The sequence below is a fragment of the Ipomoea nil genome, unplaced genomic scaffold (assembly GCF_001879475.1).
Source record: "Ipomoea nil cultivar Tokyo-kokei standard unplaced genomic scaffold, Asagao_1.1 scaffold0302, whole genome shotgun sequence".
Taxonomy (NCBI): Eukaryota; Viridiplantae; Streptophyta; class Magnoliopsida; order Solanales; family Convolvulaceae; genus Ipomoea; species Ipomoea nil.
Window position 1 is genome coordinate 663,360 of NW_017616730.1, and position 24,877 is coordinate 688,236.

The 24,877-nt window shown below is 37.3% G+C and overlaps 3 protein-coding genes across 3 annotated transcripts; all 3 read right to left on the reverse strand.

Moving 5' to 3' along the window:
• Nucleotides 1-144: 144 nt before the first annotated feature.
• On the reverse strand, nucleotides 145-7,767 carry LOC109160416 (homeobox protein LUMINIDEPENDENS). The gene is made up of 13 exons (XM_019308713.1): nucleotides 7,303-7,767; nucleotides 6,794-6,821; nucleotides 6,318-6,448; nucleotides 5,571-5,917; nucleotides 5,384-5,477; nucleotides 5,192-5,285; nucleotides 4,538-4,664; nucleotides 4,426-4,459; nucleotides 4,308-4,348; nucleotides 4,136-4,224; nucleotides 2,614-3,135; nucleotides 1,509-2,047; nucleotides 145-1,036 (listed from the first exon to the last, which is right to left on the reverse strand). Exons 1-13 carry the CDS (start codon nucleotides 7,462-7,464, stop codon nucleotides 359-361), a joined length of 2,886 nt encoding a protein of 961 aa, XP_019164258.1. The 5' UTR covers nucleotides 7,465-7,767; the 3' UTR covers nucleotides 145-358.
• Nucleotides 7,768-8,241: 474 nt separating this feature from the next.
• LOC109160423 lies at nucleotides 8,242-17,620 on the reverse strand. The gene is made up of 12 exons (XM_019308724.1): nucleotides 17,067-17,620; nucleotides 16,556-16,628; nucleotides 16,333-16,460; nucleotides 15,843-16,217; nucleotides 14,404-15,716; nucleotides 13,668-14,143; nucleotides 11,815-13,577; nucleotides 11,533-11,690; nucleotides 10,995-11,155; nucleotides 10,361-10,521; nucleotides 9,060-9,951; nucleotides 8,242-8,686 (listed from the first exon to the last, which is right to left on the reverse strand). The coding sequence occupies exons 1-11, from the start codon at nucleotides 17,223-17,225 to the stop codon at nucleotides 9,748-9,750; spliced, it is 4,971 nt and encodes a 1,656-aa protein (XP_019164269.1). The 5' UTR covers nucleotides 17,226-17,620; the 3' UTR covers nucleotides 8,242-8,686; nucleotides 9,060-9,747.
• A 958-nt stretch (nucleotides 17,621-18,578) lies between these two features.
• On the reverse strand, nucleotides 18,579-23,499 carry LOC109158025 (peptide chain release factor APG3, chloroplastic). The gene is made up of 15 exons (XM_019305847.1): nucleotides 23,182-23,499; nucleotides 22,908-22,964; nucleotides 22,625-22,705; nucleotides 22,393-22,450; nucleotides 22,164-22,267; nucleotides 21,967-22,018; nucleotides 21,193-21,242; nucleotides 20,858-20,923; nucleotides 20,610-20,774; nucleotides 20,385-20,457; nucleotides 20,100-20,232; nucleotides 19,914-19,971; nucleotides 19,613-19,660; nucleotides 19,221-19,304; nucleotides 18,579-19,091 (listed from the first exon to the last, which is right to left on the reverse strand). Exons 1-15 carry the CDS (start codon nucleotides 23,344-23,346, stop codon nucleotides 19,023-19,025), a joined length of 1,263 nt encoding a protein of 420 aa, XP_019161392.1. The 5' UTR covers nucleotides 23,347-23,499; the 3' UTR covers nucleotides 18,579-19,022.
• Nucleotides 23,500-24,877: the final 1,378 nt, after the last annotated feature.

The following is a 24,877-nucleotide window of genomic DNA, read 5'->3' on the forward strand; positions in this document are numbered from 1 at the left end:
TTTTCGAATATATACTTTCAATTTGTCTTTTTAGCTGCCCGTCCCCGTCCACGACGCTTCGGTTAGTACAGTTGATATCATATTCGTTTATTCTGTTACTGCGTGCGTACACTGAAGGCTGAAGCCATCATCCCATCAAGAGTGTTCGAAAATGTTAAGAAAATTGAATAAAGGTATTCCTTTTAATTTTTGTTGGTTTTACAACTGTAAGAGAATGAATGATGAAGCAATGTAAATCAATCAATTGACAAAACAAATAGGGTTACATTTCGCTACTGGCGAGCCTCTCCGAAAGCTACAACTCTACACTGACCACAAAAATGGGTTTATACCAATCAAGTCAAGCCAGAACTGTGGTCTATCTTCTCCGGTCAGACCATCTCCTGTTCACATTCCAGTTAGGATCATGGTAAGTAGAAGGATTGCGAGATGTCATCCTTTCTGTGGGGTAATTATTATTCATCCTGGGTTCTGAGTGATTCCACCTGGGAGCATATTCATGGGACCTAGCAGGGCTGTTTTCTGGACTAAATGACTCGAACCCATAATCGTTTCTTCTCCAGGGACCTGGTTGGGTCGTCGCCCCTACATGGGGGTGGTTATAATTGTTAGAATTAGTCGGGGGGCCCTGCCTGGCTCCCCAATTCTGAGGCGGAAGAGGCTCGGGCACATAATATGCTTGTTGTGGCTGAGTCTGAACCCGGTGGGATGGCATCGCAGGTGCTTGTGGTGGGTTTAAGGATGATGGTTTAAACACCGCTCCATTCCTGTTTACCAGTAATTCTGATGCATTCATGGAGTTGGGAGGAGGAGCAGCCTGGTTAAGAGATGAAATTACAGGAGGGTGCTGATGATGTTCATGAAAATTCCTCCCGGTGGCTTGCAGCATCGCCGCCGCTTCCCGTTGTTGGGCAAATTGCGGTGTGAGCAACTGTTGAGCTGCCATGGCTGGATAGTGAGGCTGCTGTGCTGGAGTTACTGTAGCATCTCTCCTTGAGAATGGATTTTTATCGTACTCATCTGATTTCAATCCACTCTGCATGGGGGAACACAAGACGCTTGCATTAACAGAGGATCCAAAAATAACATGCAATGTAGGAAAATCAACTTTTCAGTTTATCCACTCTTATTATTATATACCATATATATATATAGAAGGAGAGTATTTTTCTTTTCTTTTTTTTTTGTTTTTTTTTTTTTTAAATCCATCTTCATTGATTATGTTGTAATCACACCCAACTGTCAAAGTATAATGCTGCATAGCTCGGAGGATGGAAGAGGAGCTACAATCTTGACTATGCAGTACTTAAGCATTTCTTTTTCTTTTTGTAATTTTTTTTTATGACCACCACAACTATCCCGGGGTTCTATTCGTGCATGATAGTCCAGACATCAAATTTCACACATCATGTGGGGGAGAAAGAGAGAGAGAGAGAGGGGAAAGAAAAGTGGAAAAATTTTAATAATACTCTTTCAAAAGTTGTACAAAATATGGTTAAATCACGCACCGTTCCAGGATTGCTGGAAGGAGTTGGGGATGGAAGAGAAACTTCAACCTTATCCTCGGCTCTTCTGCCCAACCCATTAGGATCACTCATCGATTTCAGTCCATTTGCCTTAATCATATCAAGCAGCTTCACTGTATCCTCACTTGACAGGTTACCAGCTTGGCCAGATGTCAAAGCAAAAACCAATTCTGGGTTTTTAAGTAGTACAGCAAGCAACTCTAGATCTGGTTCAGGCATGCTAGAATTCACATTCTGCGGCAAGCTGCTGGCAGAAGGAGCTGCTATAGTTTCCACATTTTCTGCCTGTGAAACCATAGTTTCTACACCATCCCCATCAGGTAATTGTTCTATTGGGATTTGAGGGGTTAGTGTGTCATCATAGTCCATTTCACGGTCCCACGGCTCCTTGGGATTCAATGGAATTTCATGAAGTGTCCTGTAAATAGTTTCCCTTTCACGATGAATTCTATTCTTCTGAACTTCTACCTCTTTACTATTTCCCCCAGTGCATATCTTCCATTTTTCAGAAATAACCATCTCTGCATAGAAGAAAACAAAGATGGACATGCTCAAAATCCAAATTGAATGAAGTTTTTTAGAAAAATGGACGGTCAAAATCTACTTCTAAAGAAAAAGAAAAACTGAAAATAAAAATATATTCTAGGGTACCCCATTTTTACCCATTTAAGCGACAGAAAAGGGCAACACTGCTTGCAAAACAGGATTTGCCTTTACATCTACTGTACAAAAAATACATTATACACTTATGACCGACTTCTATGTATTCCAGTAGCAGAAATATAGCCAAAATACAGCAGACATACTAAATTCTGACACACTGTATCAAATATTCCATGAACTTACAGAATAGCTTATTTAGATTATTTTTTAAAAACAAATAGAGACAGCACTGCACTACTCATACTTCAGATTTGAACAGCTTGCTGAATTGATTCACAACGTAGGCATCCTTTAGCAAATGGGAAAAGAACATTGGTTATCCAAGTAAGCAAGAGTGAAGAGAAAGGAACAGTTAACATGTTGCAATCAATTTTCCGCTCCTTATATTTATGTGATCAATCAACAAGAAATAAGGTAAATGTACCTGGTGGAGTGCGCCATGGAATCTGAATTGCCTTGCACTTTTTGCCTGGCGGAGGTTCCTCAGCATCCAAACTCCTCTTTTGGTTTAGAGGAGTCTCATGTTGATTTGATATGTTGGACTTAATATCAGCAATCTTCTTCTGTTGATCAAATTTTGGCTTCTCTTCATCAATTGCTGGCTTCTCTACATCAATTGTTGGCTTCACTTCATTAATTTTTGACTTCTCTTCGTTAATTGTTGGCAAGTCATGTGTTTTAGTAGTTGAATGGAAAATGCCATCTTGAGGAGCAGCATTTTTATTTGGACCTTCAGGCTTTGGCTGAGGGCTATGGTCAGTTGATGTTTTACTTTTACCATATTTACTCTGCAAAAATTGTGCACGAAGTTTGGCTTTTTGAATATCATCAGCTGAAAGTGGTCGGCCTTGAGTTGCAGAAGCTGTTCTTGCAACCTGGGGATTCCTTCCTGGCATTCTTTGGCCAGGTTGTTCAACCAACTGAACCTTTCTGCGCTCTCGAGTTTCTGTTATTGGTTAAGGAAATTAATAGCAGCATTATAATTGACATCTCTTATGAGGATGCAACACAAACTCACATTGCAATACTCGTTTTAGATAGATAATAATATTCGAACAGCATGCATGCACATTCTGATGCATCACAGAATGGTGCAAAGTTATCAGAGTGTTAATAATGCTTGTAACTCTGCAAAAATAAGGCTATTTCCAAAACCAACCATAAAAAAGTATGTTGGTACACGCAAGATTTAGTGAAAATACATCTTTCCTTGGGGGAATGATCATCCAATTGGTATTCAGAGCATTAATAATGCTTACAACTCTATAATAGAAGCCACTAATCATCATTCAATAATAAGCCATTGGGTAAGTTATTGAAAGTCTCAAAAAGATAAAAGTGATATCCAAAACCAACCATGAACATGTGTCCACAAGACTTCTCCCAGTGAACTCTTGAAACAGAACTAGGTCTATTTTCAGGGGAAAACACTCTAATGGAAATTAGCACATAATACCAGAAGCAAGTGAAAGACGGGCAGGAAGATAATTTAAGCCATCAGTATTATTCAATAGATTGTTTTATCCCAGTTCCCAAATACATAAGTTTGATACTAAGGAACATAGTTCCCAAAAAATAAAGCTGGCATGATGGCACATAATTCCAATGATTTCTCCAATTCCATCCAAATTTAGGAATTTCCTCCACTCAGCACTACCTCATGTGCACATTTTTTAAGGACATGCAACATTCACTTGCTAGAATAACAAAAGTTTAGGGTAATGAAAAAAATTAATCAGAATTACCACAAGTCCGCCCGTAAATGCGCAAAAATAGATAACAATAAGTTTGAATAAGAGGATTTGCTTTAGGGCTGAGTTCATCAGCCCTCCCACTCCCAATTTATATGTGCACCGAGTGTACTAAAGTTCTGCCACATCCATTTTGTTATTGCAAGGACATTATGCATATTAGTAGTAATTCTAGATTATATCTACTAAGGATACGGGCTGATAAAGCACCTCTGCCAGTCTTCTTATTAGATTCTTCTACAGAAGACGTGAGCAACTTCAACGGTTGAGTAGAACCCAACTTCCTGAAAAGAAAAAGAGTTAAAAACACCCCTCAACTGAATAGGGACAAGCAGGCAAATAAGAACATATACAATGCAACACATACCTCAAGTTCTCTGAAGTATCAAACTGTGATAGAGACTCTTCCTATAGAACAAGGAGAGGAGATTAAACATCACACCAAAATTAATTAAATCTACAATGCACTTCTATTATGAACTTACAAAGCCATCAACTTCAGCCATGACTTCACCAATGCTGCATACAGTAATAACCATTTGTCAGAAGTTACAAAAGAGCACCGAAAGGCATGGAATTCAGTGAAAGTAAGTTTACCTATGCTTCAACAGCATCTCATCATGTGCATCACTGGCCGATTTCAAACCATTAGGTTTCTTAGAAGACTGGTTTGCCAATTTTTTGCTCCATCTAAAAAGGAGAATCCTTGCCCTGTTTGAGATATCTGATCCTCAAATCAGAAAAATGAGATCCAGAATACTGGAGAAGTAAAACAAATTCCTTTTTGAAGGCCATTAGAAAAAGATATGCAACAAAAAATTCTAATACATAAATTCATTACACAAGCAAGTAGGTAAGAAAATGCTTGATGTGAGCATGTGCCTGAACTAGAAAGATATCAACTCAAACCACCTCATGTATTTCAGAATGCCACACTTTTCAAATCATCATAATCATTTCTCTTCAGTACATTTTGTTCTTCTCTTCACTCTTCAAATATAGGATTTTTTGTTTTTTTTTTTTTAAATTATCCCATTCCTCCAACTCTGATTCAAAATACTGTAATATAATTTCAACATATTGACCATCACAGAGGCTCAAGATAATCCACTATAAAGGTACAATAATAATTTTCCACTTTTCAAGCAAAAGATAATCATTCTATAAATGTTTAGTACTCTATTTGTTAAGCACAGGAAACAAACATTAAATATTGAGATCAAGCAGCAATAATTTGCAATAGCATCACACCTGGTGTTCTATAAAACCTCAGTTTATTAACACTCTGCAGAATAGCTGACATATGTGCTGGAAGAGCTTTATGTAGAGGCAAGTGGCAAAGTACCTGTTAAACATTAGTGAGTAGTGACTAACTGTTAAATCCCATCCATGGATTAGGGAAAACTTCATGAAGTAAATAGATAAAATGGAGAACATAGAAACCTTAAGAATGTGATGAAGAACACTGGTCTGCTCTTCCGTGGCTGCTTGACTCAACCAAGTTGCCAAGATCATTACACCACCTTTACTTAAAAACCTGAAGATACATAGAGAAAATAGATTTGTGAAAAAACAAGATACCATTCTATCAATAAGGTTTGGTACTTGATCTAGTTTAAGTTACAAGTACCATTGTAGCACTGAAGGGTTCTGTATTTCCAGGATCCAATCCATTAGTTTAACTTGCCCAGAAAATGTCTCTTCTTGTCTCATTAGAATAAATATGTTGTCAATAAAATCTTTGTCGGACTCCTCTACACCTGACAGGGCTTCATCCTGTGTTGAACATGATGGCGCCTCCACATTTGTAGGAGCCACACTGTCTAAGGGAACAGGATCAACTGGTAAACTGGCATCAGAACTTAAAGGTATCCCACCACAGGGTTCGTCAGAAGCACTAGACGTTCTAGCCTTCTCTCTAGACAGCCTGACTAGTTTCCTCACTCTTGTTCGCTGGGTGGTAAAAAAATCTCGAACCTATAGCCATAGGCATTTAAATAGTAAAACCAGATAAGAGAGCTATCAGGATATGTCAAACTCCACAAATACAGGCCAAATTTAGTATATTCTAAATTAACCTAACACTAACAAAAAGCTATGAGAAATCATTGTAGGAGGGATAAGAATATCATAAAAGGTAAGAAAAAGAGGACATGCTAATGAACATGTAGAGATATAGGAGAGAGATTCACAAAAACAAATATGGTGGCAAAAGTAGATAATATGGCAACATATATGTAATCTAATCAAACTTTTACATGCACTTTCCAAATATGAAGTGAAAGTAAATGCTATAGAATATGACCAACTACTATTATAAAATTTTATTTTACTAAGGAAAAGGGAACCCAAGGAGGTGAACAAAAATGAGAGAAACCTGTGTGACAGTAACTCCAAAAAGAGCACTAATTTCACGAGTTTCCTTCTTGCTAATTACATCTTTGATTGAGAAGACAGATTGCATATACTTTACAGCCTTGGGGTTCAGCAGATCCCTGGGCCTTTTCCCTGCCAAAGATAAATAAAAATTAAATATAGTAAATCTATCAGTACTAGAAACATGCCAAATTAGGTTGAAAAAACTCAATAATTAGTTTAAACATTCCAAATAAAATATTATTCAGAAAACCAAAATATACACAGATAGTTTTATTCATGAAATCACCTGCTAAGGAAGCACAACCAAACACCTAAATAGTGGGAAATTTATCTTTGTTTAAAACTAAGAAAATGCATACTTGTATATATTAGATACAAAAAATTAGACACACACATCCAGAGTTGGAAATACAGTGATGATACTTCACCAAGCTTTAATCACAACCATCTCACATAATCAGCAAAGGGAGTTACCAATTTTAATTGACAAAGCTCCAGCAGCCTGCAAAGCACAAAATTGAAAACTATCAGCCAACTGATATTTCGCCAAAATCATCCCATAAACAGTTATCGAGATTTGCTTTGAGGACTAGAACTATAATAATTAAGATGGACTCTCAGAGCTCCTTCAACCTTTAAGGTGAAAGCTATGAGTTTTCATTTGTGCTGGTAAACACAGAATCTCACTCTGCCAATCGAAGAAGCTCAATAAAATTCACAATCAAAAGCATTGTTTATTGTTCTTCAAATGAAATTTTCTGGATGGAAAGAGATCAGCAACTTCAACAGACTTAATTAAGGGGAGTTTAATGCAACCATCAGTTCAACCAATAAAAGTAATTAAATAGTGGTGAAGGCATGTTTTCCCAATCTCACCTAGTATCTAGGGTTTTCCGATTTCCTCAACCAACAATAAGGAAAGGAACAGTCACAAATTGGGAAAGAATAATTGAATTAATACAATACTAAAGGCAACAACGAACCATCTCCTGAGACAGGGGGTTGACCCCGGTGAGTTTGCATTGAGTAACGACAATGTTCTCGAGATGATCGACTTGGCTGCGGAAGAGCTCTCTCTGCGAGGCCAATAAGTCGAGAAACGACGTCGCAGGGCTGGAGACCACCAGCTGCAATTGATTCTCCATTTCCTAATCCTATAACGGAACCTTCAAATTGAAATTGAAATTCAAATCCACAGATCGAAGCAATTCATGAGGTTTTCGATTGCAGAGGCGTAATTCAAAATCCAATTTGCTTTCAGAGGCTTCGGCGAGTGGGTAACTAGGGCTTTCAGAACACAGAGAGAGAGAGATGAGCCGAGCGCGGCTCAATGGAGAGTACAGAGGGGCTCCGCGAATTTGCGAAAGATCGACGGTGCAAATGAGAGCGATGAATACGCAATAACACCTGCAGGCGATGTCGTAATCAGCTGACTAACTGAGATAAAGTGCACGTAACGGTGTTAACTCCTAAAAAACTATTCCGTACCCTTTTTGCTTTTTCTTTTCTTTTCTTTTCTTTTATTCCGGGGGTTAAAATGTTACGGAGTATTTTGCAAAATAAGACCCTGTAGTATTGCTTCTTAACATTTTTAGGCCCCAAATTTTATATATATATATCGTTCGACATAATAGTGATCCTACAAACTTACGGCTACATTAACATTGATAAATACAATTTAATCAAAGAGCTCACTTTCACAGTGACTATTAACGCTCGATCATGTGTCTTTGCCTACAATCTAACCAGTGTTCAGTAAATACCCACGAAGAACTTACTTCCACAACGACTACTAATGCTCGATCATGTGTCTTTACCTACAATCTACCCATCAAAAATCAACTGAACTGCCCTTGCAAACAATATTATTTGTTTCCTGTTTTGTGTTTTTGCAGGTACATTAAAGGAAATAGGACAATTGGTTATGAATCTGCAGCGTATATATGGAATGTCATTTCTCATGAACTGTGGAAAATTTATATTTACAAATGATTCTCAAATAACCTTACAGAGGCCTATAAACACAGGATAGTGGTGGTTTAAGGAGTTAGTTTTTACTTCAGTGCAGCTAGCAACATGTACATGAAGGGGGAATTTTGAATCAACTAATTGAGACCGTGTTAAGACAGGGACATTTTCCAAGTCAAATTAAAGAGAGATCTGGTTGCACACTTCTATGCTACCACCATGGCTCCAGGCATTTTTCGCCTCTCAATCCATTCCACATCCTGGAGGTTGAAATCAAGGGACGTTTTTAACAGGTGAGACACCCTCATTGTATTGATCGCTTTATATTCTTGAATCTGCAGCTGCAAAAGCTGTCCTTCATTTCCTCGGGGCTTCCATTGCAAATGCAAAACTAACTTCCTGTGCCAGTAAGGGAACATAGTTTGTAAGTTCCTTGAAATAAATATGCCAGACAAAATTGTTGAAAGCCATAGCTAAAATCAAGTATAGACATATTATATTATATAATAAGATTGGTGGATGGTTGCAAACTCAGATTGCTATTAGTGATGCTAGAGCATTCAAATACTGTTGAAAGGGGGATTGGAGCCTAATGCATGCAGGGTTTAACCGCATATGGGCTATACTGGAATATCTGATCAGAAACTGTACAAAGGAAATGAAAAATAACAGGTTTTCTACATTCTTTATGGAAGAGTGATAGACAAATGCTCTCATCAACTAGTATCAGTAAAATCATTTCTTGATGGAGTTGAATTCTATGAATACTTACAGAATTCAGTAGCGGTGTGAAGTTGGAACGATTTCTTGTTGATGAGCATTGTTGTGGAGTTTTTAAACAACTATGTTGGCAACCACTCCGGCTCTGATCTTTCTTACCCTGCTTATTCATTATTGCATTACCTTCAAAACCATCACCTGACATCAGATTCATAGATGCCCCTTTTTGAGACCCAGGAATTGATTGAGGGTATGCTACTGTCTCATTTTGACTTCTAGTAGGTAGTGCCATGGTAAAAGTGATTTCCCTCTCACAGGGGTTGAACTGTAGAGCCTGCTCCTTGACCAGTCCAGGTATAATGTCTACTCTAACATCTCTCATTATTGTCAGCACAGTTTTGAGTGAATTTCTTCTTCAGTGCTCGCATTCAATAATCTTTCACAGAAATGTTATCCAAAATATTACAAGTTCTCTCATGAATTCACCTCAGACTCAACCCTGCCACCTGCCACACAGCTGTTGGATCTGGAACTAGAAGTTAGTAGGATCAGTAACCTAACTGAGAGCTTGGCAACGTTACTAGTTTCTGCCAGGGTGACATAGTAACACTATTACTGTACAGATGTACAAGGGCAGTGAAGAGATGGATCTTATCATTCAAAGGGAGTCTATAATGTTCTCAAAGTGATCCTCTGCTATGTTCTTCCTCAATTGACAGTAGAGTGGAGTGACTTCCAAGTTAACACTTCACCGGTTTGATCTTGTCCATCGCAATGCGCACAAGGCGCAGTAATCCATCTACATCCTGAAAGTTGAAATCAAGTGCCCTTTTAACAGATAAGATACCCTCTTTGCATTTATCATCTCCTGTTTTTGAATTTGCAGCTGCAAAAGCAGCCCTTGATTTCCTGGAGGCTTCCATTGCAAAACTAACCTCCTGTGCCTGTAATGAAAGTAGTGTAAGTTCCAAGAAATAACTGAGCGTCTGTGCCAGACCAAACTGTTAAATATCATAGCTAAAACAACTACAAGTGAAGAATATAACATTGATGGATGGTTGAAGACTCAATTGCTATTAGTGGTACCCACTACTGCTTTCAATTACTGTTGAAAGGGGATTGGAGCCTAACACACAGGGTTTAACCACAAAGCCATATTGACAAATCCAATCAAGAACCTCTGAGATGTACTTAGGAAATGAAAACCAGGAGGGTTTCTACATAGCCAATGGTATTCCAATAATCTTGTAGTCAAACATTCTTTGAATCATTTAGCCCCCAAACACTCTCATTGGCTCAACTAGTTTCTGTAAAATGATTACATGAGGGAGTTGAATTCTTTTGAATACTCACAAAATTCAGAAGCCGTGAGAAATTGGAACGATTTCTTGTTGTCATAACATGAGCTCCAGTCACTTGAGGAGATCCAACACCTTTGGCCAAGCCACCCTTGTCTACAGCTGATGGATTGTTCAAATTGTCAACATCAGAGGCAGAAGAGGAAGGAGATTCGCCTAGGATACAATAATAAATATCATAAGAGACTCATTAAAGAAAAGCATGACTGGTAAAGTGCACAATTATCATCTTAAATTACATGACAGCATGACTTTGGGATTAAAAAAAAAAAACCCACACTGTAAATTACCATGTTGTCCCTGTTTAGCTCAATAATAACAAAATGACAACGTAAGCATTGTGGAATAAACTCTCATCCTTTCACATATCACTTTGATTTGTGCACTCAAAACCTATGTAAAAAAAGTTAATTGGTTATCAATCTCTTCTGCGTATATGGAGAGTCATTTTTCATGAAATGTGGAATATTATATTTACAAATCATTTACTAATAACCTTAAAGGCCTACAAAACAGGAAAGTGATGGCCTAAGAAAGCATGTAACTTCATCACAGATAGTAATATATATGCATAAAGATGGAACTTTGAATCAATAAGTAGAGACTATGCTGGACATTTTCCTAGTCACCTGGAGGAAATATTTGCAAAGCTGCCTGTAACTCATTTCTATATCTGTTTGCATTGGAATGCGAGGAATAAATTACACGCATGTATGCGACCTCCATGCATTTGTATGCAAGTGCAGCAGCAGCCATGTCCTTGGACCTTTCATATTCATGGGCACAAAACCTATTAATAAGACAATAAAGGAAACCAAGGTCATCTTTTGGCATTCTTACTGGAAACATCTATATAACACTGAAAAAATAGCATTGTAAATTGCAACATCTAATCTCTAGAATCATCTGTGGAATGAATCATTTTCAGGATCACTATAGCAAAACCAGACACACAAATGAGGGACATCTAAAGTGTCCTCAAGTCTCCCAGTAAATGGCATATTGCTTCTTGCTTGTAAAGCTGCTGCAAGCCTCGTGTTTATGATAAGCCTAATTACTTAAAGGGTATGCAATGCAGGAGATCCCAAATGACAGGTGATCTATAAGCAGATTATCACTCTATGATATCCGTGAAGGCAAATGCAAATAACTTGAAGTACAACTCACTCGCAGAGTTTTGCAGTGCTACTATAAATTTGGCCCGACTGAGTCATCTCATTGTGCTTCACACTATCATTGTTGCATGATTCAAATAAAGCTGCTCCTGTGAGAAACTTTAACGCAGCCTCGAAATAAAGACCCGTGCTGTCACTTGATCCAGAATTCTGGAACAAATAGACTAGTTAGGCCAACATTTTTGCAAATTAATGGTGGCAGTAACTTGAAGAGTAAAATCATTTCCCCATCTCCTTTTTCATCTTTAAGGAGATGAGTATAAATTTTATTGACCTTTAGACGATCAGCCAGGTGTTTAAGGTTTGTCGCTTCTTTTACAGCATTTGCAGCAGCTTGATTGGAGGAATCCTTACGAACTGGAGAAGGAGCATCAAGATCACGAACTTTGGTTAACATTGCAGTGGAGTGTCTTGTACTAGGTTGGTCCCTACTCTGGCTCTGACCTTTCTTACCATGTTTATCCCTTGAAGCATTATCTTCAAAATCATCAACTGACAAATTTGTAGCTTCTTTTTGAGACCCAGGAATTGACTGTAGACATGCTGCTGTCTCATTTTGGCTTCTAGCAGGTAATGGTAAGAGTGACTTCCCTCTCCCAGAGGTAGGAACCCCATTTGTTTTGTCAGAAACAGGCTTCTTAGTCAATCTTCCATCATCTTGATTTGGAAGCAGAGCTTGCTCCTTATCCAGTCCAGAAATAGTGCTCTCGTTCAATAATCTTTCAGTAGGATCTTTCACAGAATTGCTATCCGAATGATTAACAGTTCTCTCATGAAATTTATTCTGTCCAGGCTTTAACTTTTCCCCAGAAGAAGGCATTTGATCTAAAGGTTCATTGACAGTACATCTGTCAAAATCAGATCTGTAGCTCCTATTCTTGTCTTTAGGTTTAGAAGAGGAACCCTTCCCAGACTTCTTCACGACAATTCCACTATTACCATGAAGACCATCATTCCTTCTTCCCTTGTCTTGGCCTCGTTCCAAATTCTGTGTTTTGGAAGCATACTGGTCACATTGAGGCAAGGGTTCTACAGCCGCATTTTCATCATGTGTTACAATAACAGGAGAAGGTGCAGTGTCTCGCCTCACTTTAGCATATGATATATGACCCAAATCTGCTTCCTGGCAATCAAGAGAACCATTATGCCCAGCATTCAAAGTTTCGCCCTTCTTAATCATTCCAGATTGATCACTGCCCCCATCATTTTCTCCATCTGAAGATCTCCGAGGAGTAAGCACGGATAATGATCCTGCATCCTGACAATCATTTCTTCTTGTTGAGGTGAATTTATCTACAGTAGGAATCCTCAGAGGAGATGAAGACACTGACTCTACAGGAGAAGCCCTCAGTTCCTGGAGATTGCTTTTGTTTCTTTGTGAACCAGAAACTTTAGAAGAACTTGAAGTGGCAGCCATGGAAGGCTGCAGAGTGCCCAAATGCCTTTTTGAAGAATCCATAGCATCTATGGTCTGCTGAGACTGAGTGCAATCCAGATACTGCCCTATTTGCTGGTCCTTATTTCTAACCCTTTCGTCTTTTCCTTCATTGGCTTTGTTTCCACTAGAATCTTTCACCTCAGATTTGGATACCCTTGCTCTCTTTTCTTTTCTTTGGCCATTTTCACAAGTTTCTTCAAGCAAACCAACAGAATCTTGAGAGTTGCATCCTAAACCAGGAAATGACCTACTGTTGGCCTCTGAATGGTGATACCCATTCCCCTTCCTCCTCCTCTTAGAAGAGTCTTTACTGTTAGACTTGCCAGCATGTAGTGATCCATCACTCGAACTAACTGGATTATGGATCAAGGGACTTTTATCTGCAGTTTTTGAATCTTTATACTTATATTTATGTCGATCCTTCATTGAAGCAATCGGTGCCATACCATTGCTTGAGCTATGCCCTGCATTCTCCCCTGCAGTGTCAAAGGTCCAATGTTCATCGTCATGATATAAGCCATCTCTTTTTACCTTCTTAGAGGCTCTAGAATTATCTAAATTGGTCTCTGGCTTGTTTTTCATCTTTGCATTTTTTGCACCTGAGAACATGAGATGTCAGTGAAATAGGTTACATAAATGCAGATAAAGGATTTTCAGAAAGCTCAACATGACCACTTCAAACAAAATACCTCCATCAGAAGAGATGCTGTCAAGCAACTTTTTTCTCTCTTTCAGTTTATTTCTTTGCTTCTCCTTAACTGAGGTACTTGATTGTATGGAATTCTTTTTATGCCCATTATCACCCGAAGGAGATTGGATGCTGTCATTTAAGCCTATATTATTTGAGGTTTCCTGAAAGATATTGATTTTACTTGAAGACTGCACCAGGCCTGCTTGTTTGCTTTCATCTGTAGGATCTTTTGATCCATATTTCTTCTTCCCACTAGCATCTGCAACTTGTATACCAAGAGTTCTGTTCTCCAAGCCTGAGTGAAAATCATCAACTGAAGCAACTCCTAAAAGCTTCCTATCAGGATATTGGTGCTGATTATTTGTTCGTGTTTCAGAAGCAGAGACAGCAATGGCAGAAGTAGGGAACTGGTACAGGGCTCTCAAAGCCTTTGTTGTCTCTTCCTCACTGATACCACAACGGTTCATCCCAGGCCTAGTGAAAAGTCAAACCAATTATACTAATGAAAAAAATGCATGACAGTAAGCTTTATGAGCAACATTTTATATTTAATCACAAACAACATTCAGGGGAATCAGTGCTAAGGTGGTTTTAAGTATCTGATAATATTTACTTGGTAAGTTGAAATGTGAGTCAGTATTATTGTATGGTAAAGTTGTATATTTTCTCATACTCAAAATAATGGTTAGCCATACTCAGTCAATCATGTTAAAAGCCCAGGCAATAGAACTTACAGCCAGTGAAGCATTTTACAAAGCCATTTCTTAGGGAGGCTTCTAGGATCTGTGCCAAGTGGAAGTAGACGCCATGTCTGACACTTGTCGCACATTACCCAATCTTCTTTAAGTACAGGAACCTCTGCTATTGGAGCATGAGAAGGATTGAGTTCAGTTCCAGTGACAGTTTTCATGTTTGAACCTAATCTAGGATGCTCTGTCAGTGCACATGGCTTTTCTACTTTTGAAGCATTAGATCTCACTTTCATCGTATCATTACATTCTACCTTGTTATTCTCATAAATAGCATCAGAATCCTTCAACAGTTCCAATGAATGTGTTTTCTCTGAACCAATTTTATCATCTTCTTCCTCAGCTTCTAGGTTCCCAAATAACTCAGTGTATGTATCTCTAGCTTTAAAATGGTTCTTGAAACCCTTTGAGTCACTTCTAGATGTATTTGTGTCCCTAGAAGAGCTCTTTTTAATCTTATGTCCTAAAGAAGAATCAGTTACCAAGCCATCATTCAGTACCTTCCCCCCATGGGCATCATGAATCTGAGGCCCTTTATGTTTCTTTTTGCCACCGGATGAGACTTGTTCCTTTGCCAGTCTCACACCAGCCTCATTTTTCGATGTGAACTTTGGACCAATTGATGGTTTTGAAACACCTGAGGCATCAATATTATGAGTTTTTCTACCTTTGTTACGCTCAGTATTGGCTGAAACATCAGATTGTTCCCTGCTTTTGTTGCCTTCTTTCCTTGGAAATCCTACACCATAGTCAAAATGGTTTGTTTTTTCACTTTCCAAAACCCCTCCAGATGAACTAATTATTCCATTAGATTTCTCCATCCCATCATTCTCTGTAGCAGAAACAAGCTCTAAATCTTCCTTGGCTGTATGATCAAAGGATTCTTCTTTCACCATACCTTGAATATTGGTCGCCAAATTATCAATTGACTTGGAATGACTTGCAGGATAAGAAACATCACTAAATGAATTAGAGAGAAGAGGGAGCTTCAAAGCTTTAGATACTAGTTCTTCACAAGCCAAGGTATTAACATCAATCTCCTTAGAAGGTACTCCTACATAATTCTGCATGTCACTGCTATAGCCATTTCCTATGACACCTTTCTCATATGACTTCCGTTTTTTCTCACTCAAGACTTTCCTACTTCCCCTAGTGCTATCAGAAGTTTCAGAGCTGGTTTTATGCACAGGTTTAGATCCACTTTTTCCCCAAGGCCAATCTTTTTCCATCAAATGAATCAAATCATCAGAAAGAGGAGATAGCAGTAAGCTTCCGTGCATTGGAAATGAGGTCATAATCTGTCGCAAAAGGTTAACAAATCAAAACTAGTAATTATTTGTCCCAAGAGCTCGAAAAATCAGGACTATGGAATCCAAAAGGAGACCATCACAAGAAATGAAAGATAGTTCTGGAGCACAACTCACCTGAAGGATGCTCGTAGGGGATTCATCTGGGGCATCCTGAAGGTCATGAGATAAACCTTCACTGTCTGAGGGACTATTATCCAAGGATGACGATGGAGAAACATCAAGGCCAAGTCCACTATAGAGCTCAGCATTTTTTGTGGTCGACAGATTTTCAGACCCAACTCTGATGCGCACTTTCAGACTTTTCTGGTCAGAAGGATCTGCAGGCTTCTTAAGAGTTTTACATATTGAAGTAGATTCTTCAGCCCGAGTGGGAGGTATGCATACGTTGATTTCTGAATTAGCTGTAGCAACCCTAGTTGCAGGTACCAATAAAGAATTTGTGGAAGTGACACTGGACCTTGATGAAACTAATGAATTTTGCCTACCGCCCTATATCATAAGACAACTCATTCTGCTCAGTTACAATTAGACCTTTGATGTCAGGCAACACACATTAACTCTTCCATACAGCAAAATAAAAAGAATACAAGCCAGAGGTATGTACCTCAAAGTGCGTAGTGTTGGGGGATCGTGGTCTGTTATTGTTCTGGACTTCTGGTGGATTCCTCAGATCAATTGCAGGAGACCGCTGATAAGTGGGCAAAAATGAACCATACCCACCAAATTTTGACCCTGCCAATAAATGCAAACTCCAAATCATGTACTGATGTGATGCATATTAACACAGCCAACATTCTTCCACTTCATTTTTCCTAGTTTTAACTTACCCAGATTCTCAGCTGAAACTCCTCCTTCAAAATCCTTTTGGAAATGTCCTAAAACATCTTGAAGTTTCACGTCCTTCAAACAATATAAAAATGGCAATGTGAGAGAGGCTAAATATAGCAAACTTACAGTTATGTTCTTAGTGTTGGAAACCTTCTTAGGTTAAATATAGCAATTGGAAAGTATTGTATGCTTGATTGTAAATTCACATCTGGAGGGCCAAAACAAGACAACTTAATAATGTTTAGTTAAGCACCAACTGGAGCTTATCTCAACAGGAAACCTATTAAACAACCAACAACGTCTAAAAGATTAAGATCCGACAACAAAAGCGTTTCTCAAATCTCAGCAACGGAATTAGCCAAACAAAAAATACGTTCTAAATCGAGGATTGAGCTGTCCACGCCAAAAAAGGAAACAAAAAACTATAACTACCAAAATAAGCTATGTTGAGAAGAATCGATGCTCAATTTGAACTTAAAGGGAAATTTTGTAAGGTGATGAGAAGCTTACTATGTAGGAGAGCGCAATATCAGGGTCAATGATTGAATCATCGTCACAGCCATTATTATTGTCATAATAGCAGGCCTCTCCTTCTTCAAGCTCAAGTTCTTCCATCTCTCTTCCAACACTTAGTTCCTTCCTCCCATCCCTCTCCCCAACAGAAATCATCAAAAAGCTCCTCCAAACACTCCTCCAAAGCCGCTCTTGACTTCACCAACAAAGCTATACATATACACCCGAATTTTCCAGAACCGCTTTTTAGAATAGAAAACCAACAAAAACCAGACAATAATTACTCCCGAATCAATCAGGATCCAGGAAAAAATAAGCTTTCAGGGGAAAAGCAACGATAAATATTTTATTTGAAATTCAAGGAAAAATTTAAGTTGAATCCGAGGAACTTGGGAAGATGATCCTGCAACAAACAAAATCGAATTACAGAACTCGGATCGCCCTGTGCGATCTCTGGAGCTCACAACGATGAGAAGAGAGAGAAAGCAAATGCGAGGAAGAAGAGAGACAAAGACCGGAGAATGAAAGAGAGAGAGAGAGAGGACTCTGGTTTTTGGTTTTGGTGTAAATCAGCCGCGTTCATTTTTATTTTTATTTTTTCTTCTTTTTTTCTACTTTTGTATTTATCGGGTTTTTAACAGCGCGCCGTAAAACAGAAAACACAATAGCTGTGCCTTTGCGGGCGGAGGATAAAACCAGCGATGATACACTCGGCGCGTGTGGAACGCTTCCTCGATATTATCCACGTAGCAAGGTGTTGATCAATATCCTTATATATTGGTATATTGAGTTCTATTAAGTGGACTCTCAATTAATAAAGTCCAGTGAAATTAAATGGTTCTTTTAAAAATTATAAATTTGAGTTTCAGTAGATGCGATATTGACTTTTTGTATTTTGATATTTTTAATAAATTTATTACAAAATTCAAATTCAAAAATAGATATAGTATTTTTCCTGTATATTTGCATCGGAAGGATTTCTAATAAAGTAGAGACTGAACTTCTTGATTTAAATCGATCAATTGTGAATAACATAATATTGTTGTGTGATTATTACTAAACATACACTCTCAAAGAGTAACGATATAAATCGATCAATTATGAATAATATAATATTGTTGTGTGATTATAACTGAACGTACACTCTCAAAGAGTAACGGTAAGTTTTTCCGATCACTCATAAAAGTTGTTTTTTTTTTCTATTACATTATAGTATCTGTTCATCTATATTTTCAACCTGTTAAAGCACAAAGAATCAACATCGCTTCTACTGAGATTCGATCTTATGACCTTCCATATAAAAGAGTCACTATATGTGCACAAGGTGCTTGGCATAAAAGTTGTATTTAATTCTTCTTGTTAACTAAAGTTGAAAATATCACGTGAAAGTACCAAAGTTGAAAAGGCATGTAGCGTGTTTAACAGTAGTTTGTTGTTGCCCACACCAATTCCGCGCTGCTGTTTAACAGTAGTTTGTAGTTATCAGCTATTTCATCGCCTAATAATATGTTGAAAATGACAAGTAATAATGCTTCAATAAATGATCCAAGTATGTGTCGGAATGTGGGTTACCCTTAATAATAACTATAAATAACCGGCATGGTTAAAAGTAAGCCAGGATTCATGTGACTCCGTATTTGACAAGTCTTGAGTCTAAGTATGGAAAACAAACAAAAATAACTGAAGGAACAGATCCATTTGAACGGCACGAGTCAACCCGTTGTGATCAAATGCCAGTCGTATGATAAGTATTGACTTGAGCAAATCTTCAAATGGATTCCGAGAATTATACCAATTATAAGTTGGCATCTTTGACTTGTCTATACCAATCTCCCAGTAAACAAGTTGCCCACTATACACCCAAATCCTTGCTGTGTTACAAACACATGAAGACGGCACAGAAGAGAGGAGTTTAAAAATCCCGATTTTAGTAAGAAATCGGGATGACTGAAATCAAGCCATTGCTCCAACAGACTCTGCAAGTTCCTGCAGTAATTCCTTCTGCTCCATAGTAGTGCAAGACTGCATAAAGAAATAAATAGTGTCATGCAGATTCGTAATTGTTAAACATGTGTTACAACTGTGATACAAGGATAAGTGGATTATATGATAGGCATGAAAAGAGATGATTATATCCAAAAGAATAATAACCTGAATAGCTGCATCGATGTCGCCTTCAAGGAAGGAGGTAAGTTCAAAATTCATTTTTAAACGGTGATCAGTGACCCTGTTGTCCTGAAAAAGGAAATCAAATAGAATTAGTTCCTAAAGAAGTGAAGAAACTTGAACTCCATTAAGCCCTACAAAAATCTCTGAAGTTGGAAAGATAAAAACAATTAGCTATATTCAGTGATTCCTTTTGCAATTAATTTGGTCACTTAAGTCTTCTCTACAGGAGACTCCAATTTAAGAAATTTTGAAATCCAACAGTTTGTTCACTAACACTACTGAGAGGATTTTTCACAACAAAAATAGGACTTTATAGATTTTCAGTTTTCAGTGGGGTACATAACATTTCAGCTCAAGACCATCAGAAGTTGCACCTTGAAGTTGTATGTCCGAATTTTTTCTGCACGAGAACCAGTGCCCACCTGCCATTGTACAAGAACAAGTATGATAAGAAAATGTCACAAATCTGCAATTTCCATCCCATCTGTTTACTGGAAAACAGCTTTAACAATGAATAATGCTATGATTTGGCCCAATATTCAAGCATTCATCTCTCACAGCTGTTTAGTATTTTCCAGACAAGCATATTAATTAAGTACTACTATACTGCATCTGTGTGTGTCTTTGGCAGTTTAAACAAACAAGATGGTGTACTTGAAAGAAAGGAGCTCTCACCTGCAATTTTCTTTGATTCCTAATCGACTCTTGCTGCTCCCTCACTTTAATTTCATACCTAAGAGAGCATAATTGTCATCAATCATGCAAGCATAACTTTCTTTTTTCTTTATCTCTTTTTATAGATCACCAGTAATGCTACGAAAAAATATCTCAATGGCATGTACAATTCAAAATGTCACTCACAGCTTTGCTCTGAGTAATTGGAAAGCTCGATTCTTATTTTTAAGCTGAGTCCTTTCTTCAGTACAAAAGATTCTGATTCCTGTTGGTTTGTGGAAAAGATCAATAGCTGTCTCCACCTTGTTGACATTCTGCCCTGCATCACATAACCAAGCATGTGAGTTGAGAACAATGGTCAGCAGTAGATAGTATGAATAATCCATCATATAAGCAAGCATGTGATTTGAGATTTGAGAACAAGTTCAGCAGTAGATAGTATCAATGATCCATGGAAAGAACTCATTATACCTCCAGCGCCACCAGAGCGTGCAGTTGTAAGCTCAATATCCTTTGGATCAATTTCCACCTCAACTTCATCAGCCTGAAACCAAAATATGCATAAAAGCATATTTAAGTTAGAATTACTGAGATTGCATGGATTATAAACTTACTCATATAACAATTACTTCAGAGTGACCTGCATTGTCCAAAATGGTATGTGGAACACCTCTTACAATGTGAAAACAAACTCACCTCTGGCATGATAGCAACTGTTGCAGTAGAAGTGTGTACACGGCCTTGAGTTTCTGTTTGGGGAACACGTTGAACTCGATGAACACCAGATTCATACTTCAATTTGCTATAAACACGTTTTCCTTTGATCTCCAAGACGCATGTCTTAAAACCCCCTATATCAGCCTAAGAAAGACAGGACAGTTATGCCAACAGTGGCATGGCAACAGAAAATGATTACATTCATAAAGCTAGCAGTATATTATTACCTCCGAGCACGAAACTAGGCTGTGCTTCCATGAGTTACGTTCACTATACTTTTGATACATACGTACCTAAAAGATGTAAAAACTTAGTGGAATTAGTTTCAGTGTGAAGAAACCAAGCATGTTGCAAATAAAAAAAACAAGACCTGTCAATAATGTTTATAATAAAGATAAAGACTAACAGTTTCTGATTACCATAATACAAATTGCAAAGTAATGCTGCTTTTGTTATGTCAATTATACATGTCCATGTTCCATGTTAAATGATCACAAAGATATAGCATATTATTTGCATTATATTAACTGCACTAGGAAGGACAAATGGAACATCTACCTACAAGATCACCGGCCCAAATTCCAGCCTCATCACCACCTGTACCCGCCCTCACTGTGAAAGAAATAATTAGTTTCTTTACAGATACATGAAAGAAACAATTAGTCGTATTCACTAAAATAAACATACATGTACTGACATAAGAAGACCAAGGAAATACAAATTTAGTTGAAGATGTTCAGAGCCAAACCATGTCCAGTTCAGGCATTTCTTCTCACACCACAATGTAGGAGCAATGTTTTACGCTATATCCACAACATGTAAGACAAAAATAACAAAAATTCTAGGAATACTATATGGTCCCACTAATGCATATATAGATTAATTCATCAAAACCAAGTCTAAACCTTCTTCAGTTAAGCACCCACAAAGCATGAATACATGATAACCACAGTAACTGAGTCTTGATGAGTCAATGGCAAAATGGGTCGACCGTAACCTCTCTATACCTAGACCGTCTTACGATCACACTTTCACAGTAATGATTCATATATTCCAAACCCATTTGATTTTTGCTATGAACCAAATTTCTTCCAAATTTTATTCATGGAACTAGAGTGTAGCATCATTTTCTGAATTTTAGAAACTAAAATGCAGACCTAAAAGAAATTCTACAAATTATGCAGGTAATCAGATTACTTAGAATATCCAAATTCCAAAATATAGAGAATGAACAAAATAATTACAACTAAAATGCAGACCTAAAAGAAATTTTACAAATTATGCAAGTAATTAGATTACTTAGTATATCCAAAAGATAGAGAATGAACAAAAATACCTTCAAGCATTATATTTCTTGAATCAAGAGGGTCAGTAGGGAGCAGCAGTACCTAACATGTAGGAAAAAGAAAATAGGAACTTCAAATCCGAAAATGTAGTTGAGGAACTGAATCTATATAAACTATGCCAGAAAAACATGAAAGAAGAACAGGCACTTCCTGGTTAGTTAAATTAAAGTCTACAGATTTTATTTACCTTAAGCTTCTCCTCAAGCTCGTTCATTTGTTTGGTTAAGGTTTCAAGTTCTGATGCTATCATCTCAGCCATATCTTCATCGCCACCTTCGTCCTTTGCCAAAGCTGAAGTAAAAGTTAAAATGTCATGTACCCGTGAATATTTTTAAAATCAGCACTAGGGATTCAGAATAGGAAAAAATGTGTGTTTAAAATTGCACACAACAAATGGTATGGAAGAGGAAGAGTACCTTTTGTTTCTTCTAATTGTTTTTCACAATCCTTGAAATTCCTGTATGTCAACACAACCTAACAGCCAACAAGCATCAACAGAATATGATGATTAGAAAAAGATGTCAGGGGCATCTTATGAAAATTGTTAGCATATATTAACTACAACAAGGGTCAGTAAATTGTAAAGCATAAATATCATATCAATAATAATTTATGAAAAGGAACATAACCAAATGTGAAGTGCAGCACCTCATCAAGCTCTGATATAGACTGGGCCAACTTCTGATACTCACTTGGATTTGAGACTACATCTGGATCAGCCAGCTTGGTCTACAAGGGATTTTGCAGTATTGAGCAGTGTAACTACCATAAGTTCCAAATGAAACAGTGCAAAGTAGATATGGTACAGATAATTTCTATAGACAACATGGAGAGGGTGGGGAAACAAAAGTACAAGAAAATGCAAATACGGAGTTAGATTGTAATTCCTGCTAAACCTAGCTCATTCCAGTCCATCGGAAAAGAAGCATACCGATAATTCTTTCCACGTCTTCTCAGCGGATTCCAGTTTTGTAATTATATAGGGTTCCTGCAACTCAACATTTTCAAATTCAACTGTCTTTAGTGCTTGCTCGAATCAATAATGCATACATATTTTTTCCCCTTTGAAAAAAAAAAAAAAAAAAAAAAGCATTATCCATTTAACATATTTCTTATCATCTCCTTTTTAGTTTTTATCCTCTGAAAATTCGTCCATCCTATTGTGAAAGCTCTTGAATTCAGTAAATGATAAAATTCATACGGACCGCCATGCAGATGATTCTTCGATAACGATTTTGGTTGCGTGATGGTCGGATGAAAGTTGGGAGTGAGCCGCCGCGGAAGCCGCAACTGCTGCGGCGGCGTGTTGGGAACTGCGTCGAACATACGGCGGAGATTCTGGAGGCGAAGCTCGTTGTGAGACCACTCATGCTTAATTTTCTGGCGCCACTGCCTTAAGCTGAACTGGATAAGAAAAGCCGCCAAGTTAGATGAATTTTCAAAACAGCTCAACGGAAAAAATGGTTCAGAAATCAGAATAGAGCATCTGAGCAAATCGTGCCGGGTCAAGTCTATGTGATTGCCAACGCGCCACGTACCCCTGTGTTTTAATAGTCCTTGCACTTATGCCCTGCTAATTTGTATACTCTTGTACCACTTATCTTTTCTACTAGTATTTTTTACGCAATGCGCAAAAAATAGATGCTCAATATTAATACATTATATTAAAATTTTAAATTTATTTAAATTTTAAATATTTAAATTATTCTAAATAATAATAATAATAATGTAAATCATTTTTATAAATTTGATATTTATATTTATGTAATAATTAACAGATAATTCAAATATTTAATGTGTATATATTATTATTATTGAAGAAGATAAGAAAATATATGATGGATGCATGTGCATGGTAATAATAGTGAAAAAGATAACGGAAGTTATAACGGTAGGGGTATGTTTGTCTAAAATATTTTAATGTACAACCTTTATAGCATAATGTATAAAAAAATTTAACGGAAAAAACAGACATAAACCAGGAGTATAACTTTCATTCACACTTATTATGTTTTTAGATTTAGATTTAGATTATAGTTTAACTCTTTGCTTCTTCTTCTTTTTTTTTTTTTTTTTTTTTGAAAGGAACTCTTTGCTTTTATTTATTTTAAAATTTAATTTTTTATATTTAATAAAAACTTTTACAACGCAGCAAATATTTGAGAGAAAATAGAATTGAAATTTCATAAAAAAAAATTATCGGAGAAGATTAACTACATTGTTTAGTTGGTGAAAAATAAATTACTGAGAATATTGATTACATTGGTTGGGTTTGAAATTGTAATGGATAATGAGTATAAAAATAATTATACCCCTACACAATATTATAATTCTGAAAGAACAGTTGGTAAGGACATAATTGTCCTACTTACTTTTCATGGAAAACATTTTTCACGGAAAACAAAATGCCAAGGGGGCGATTAAAAATGTTTTCCTCATTCTTTAACTGATGAGAGAGTGGGTTTTTTTGGCGCTTGGAAACAATTTTTTTTATTTCTCTATCTTTTTTTTGTTAGCGTCAATCCCCCCTCCCCCTTTTTTTCTTTCTCTCTTATTTCTTGCCCAATTTTCTCTCTCCTATATGACACATAAAAAACATCACAAAATGTGATACTGATATAGATGCTCTAACAACTCACTCTCCTATTTAATGCATTGTGTAAATACAAAAAAAGTAAACTTTGTATATATTCACAAAATTTCGTGTACAGCGCGTGTATAATTCAATGTGCAGGTACACAATCTCTGTCTAGTCCTCTGATTCTTCACTAATATTATCTACTGAAGTGCTCCCGGGATTCAAGTAGCGTAGCCTCCGGGATTCAATTGGCGCGTGCCTCCGGGATTCAAATGGCGTAGCTTCCGGGGTTCAAGTGGCGTGATCTTCAACAACAAACGTCA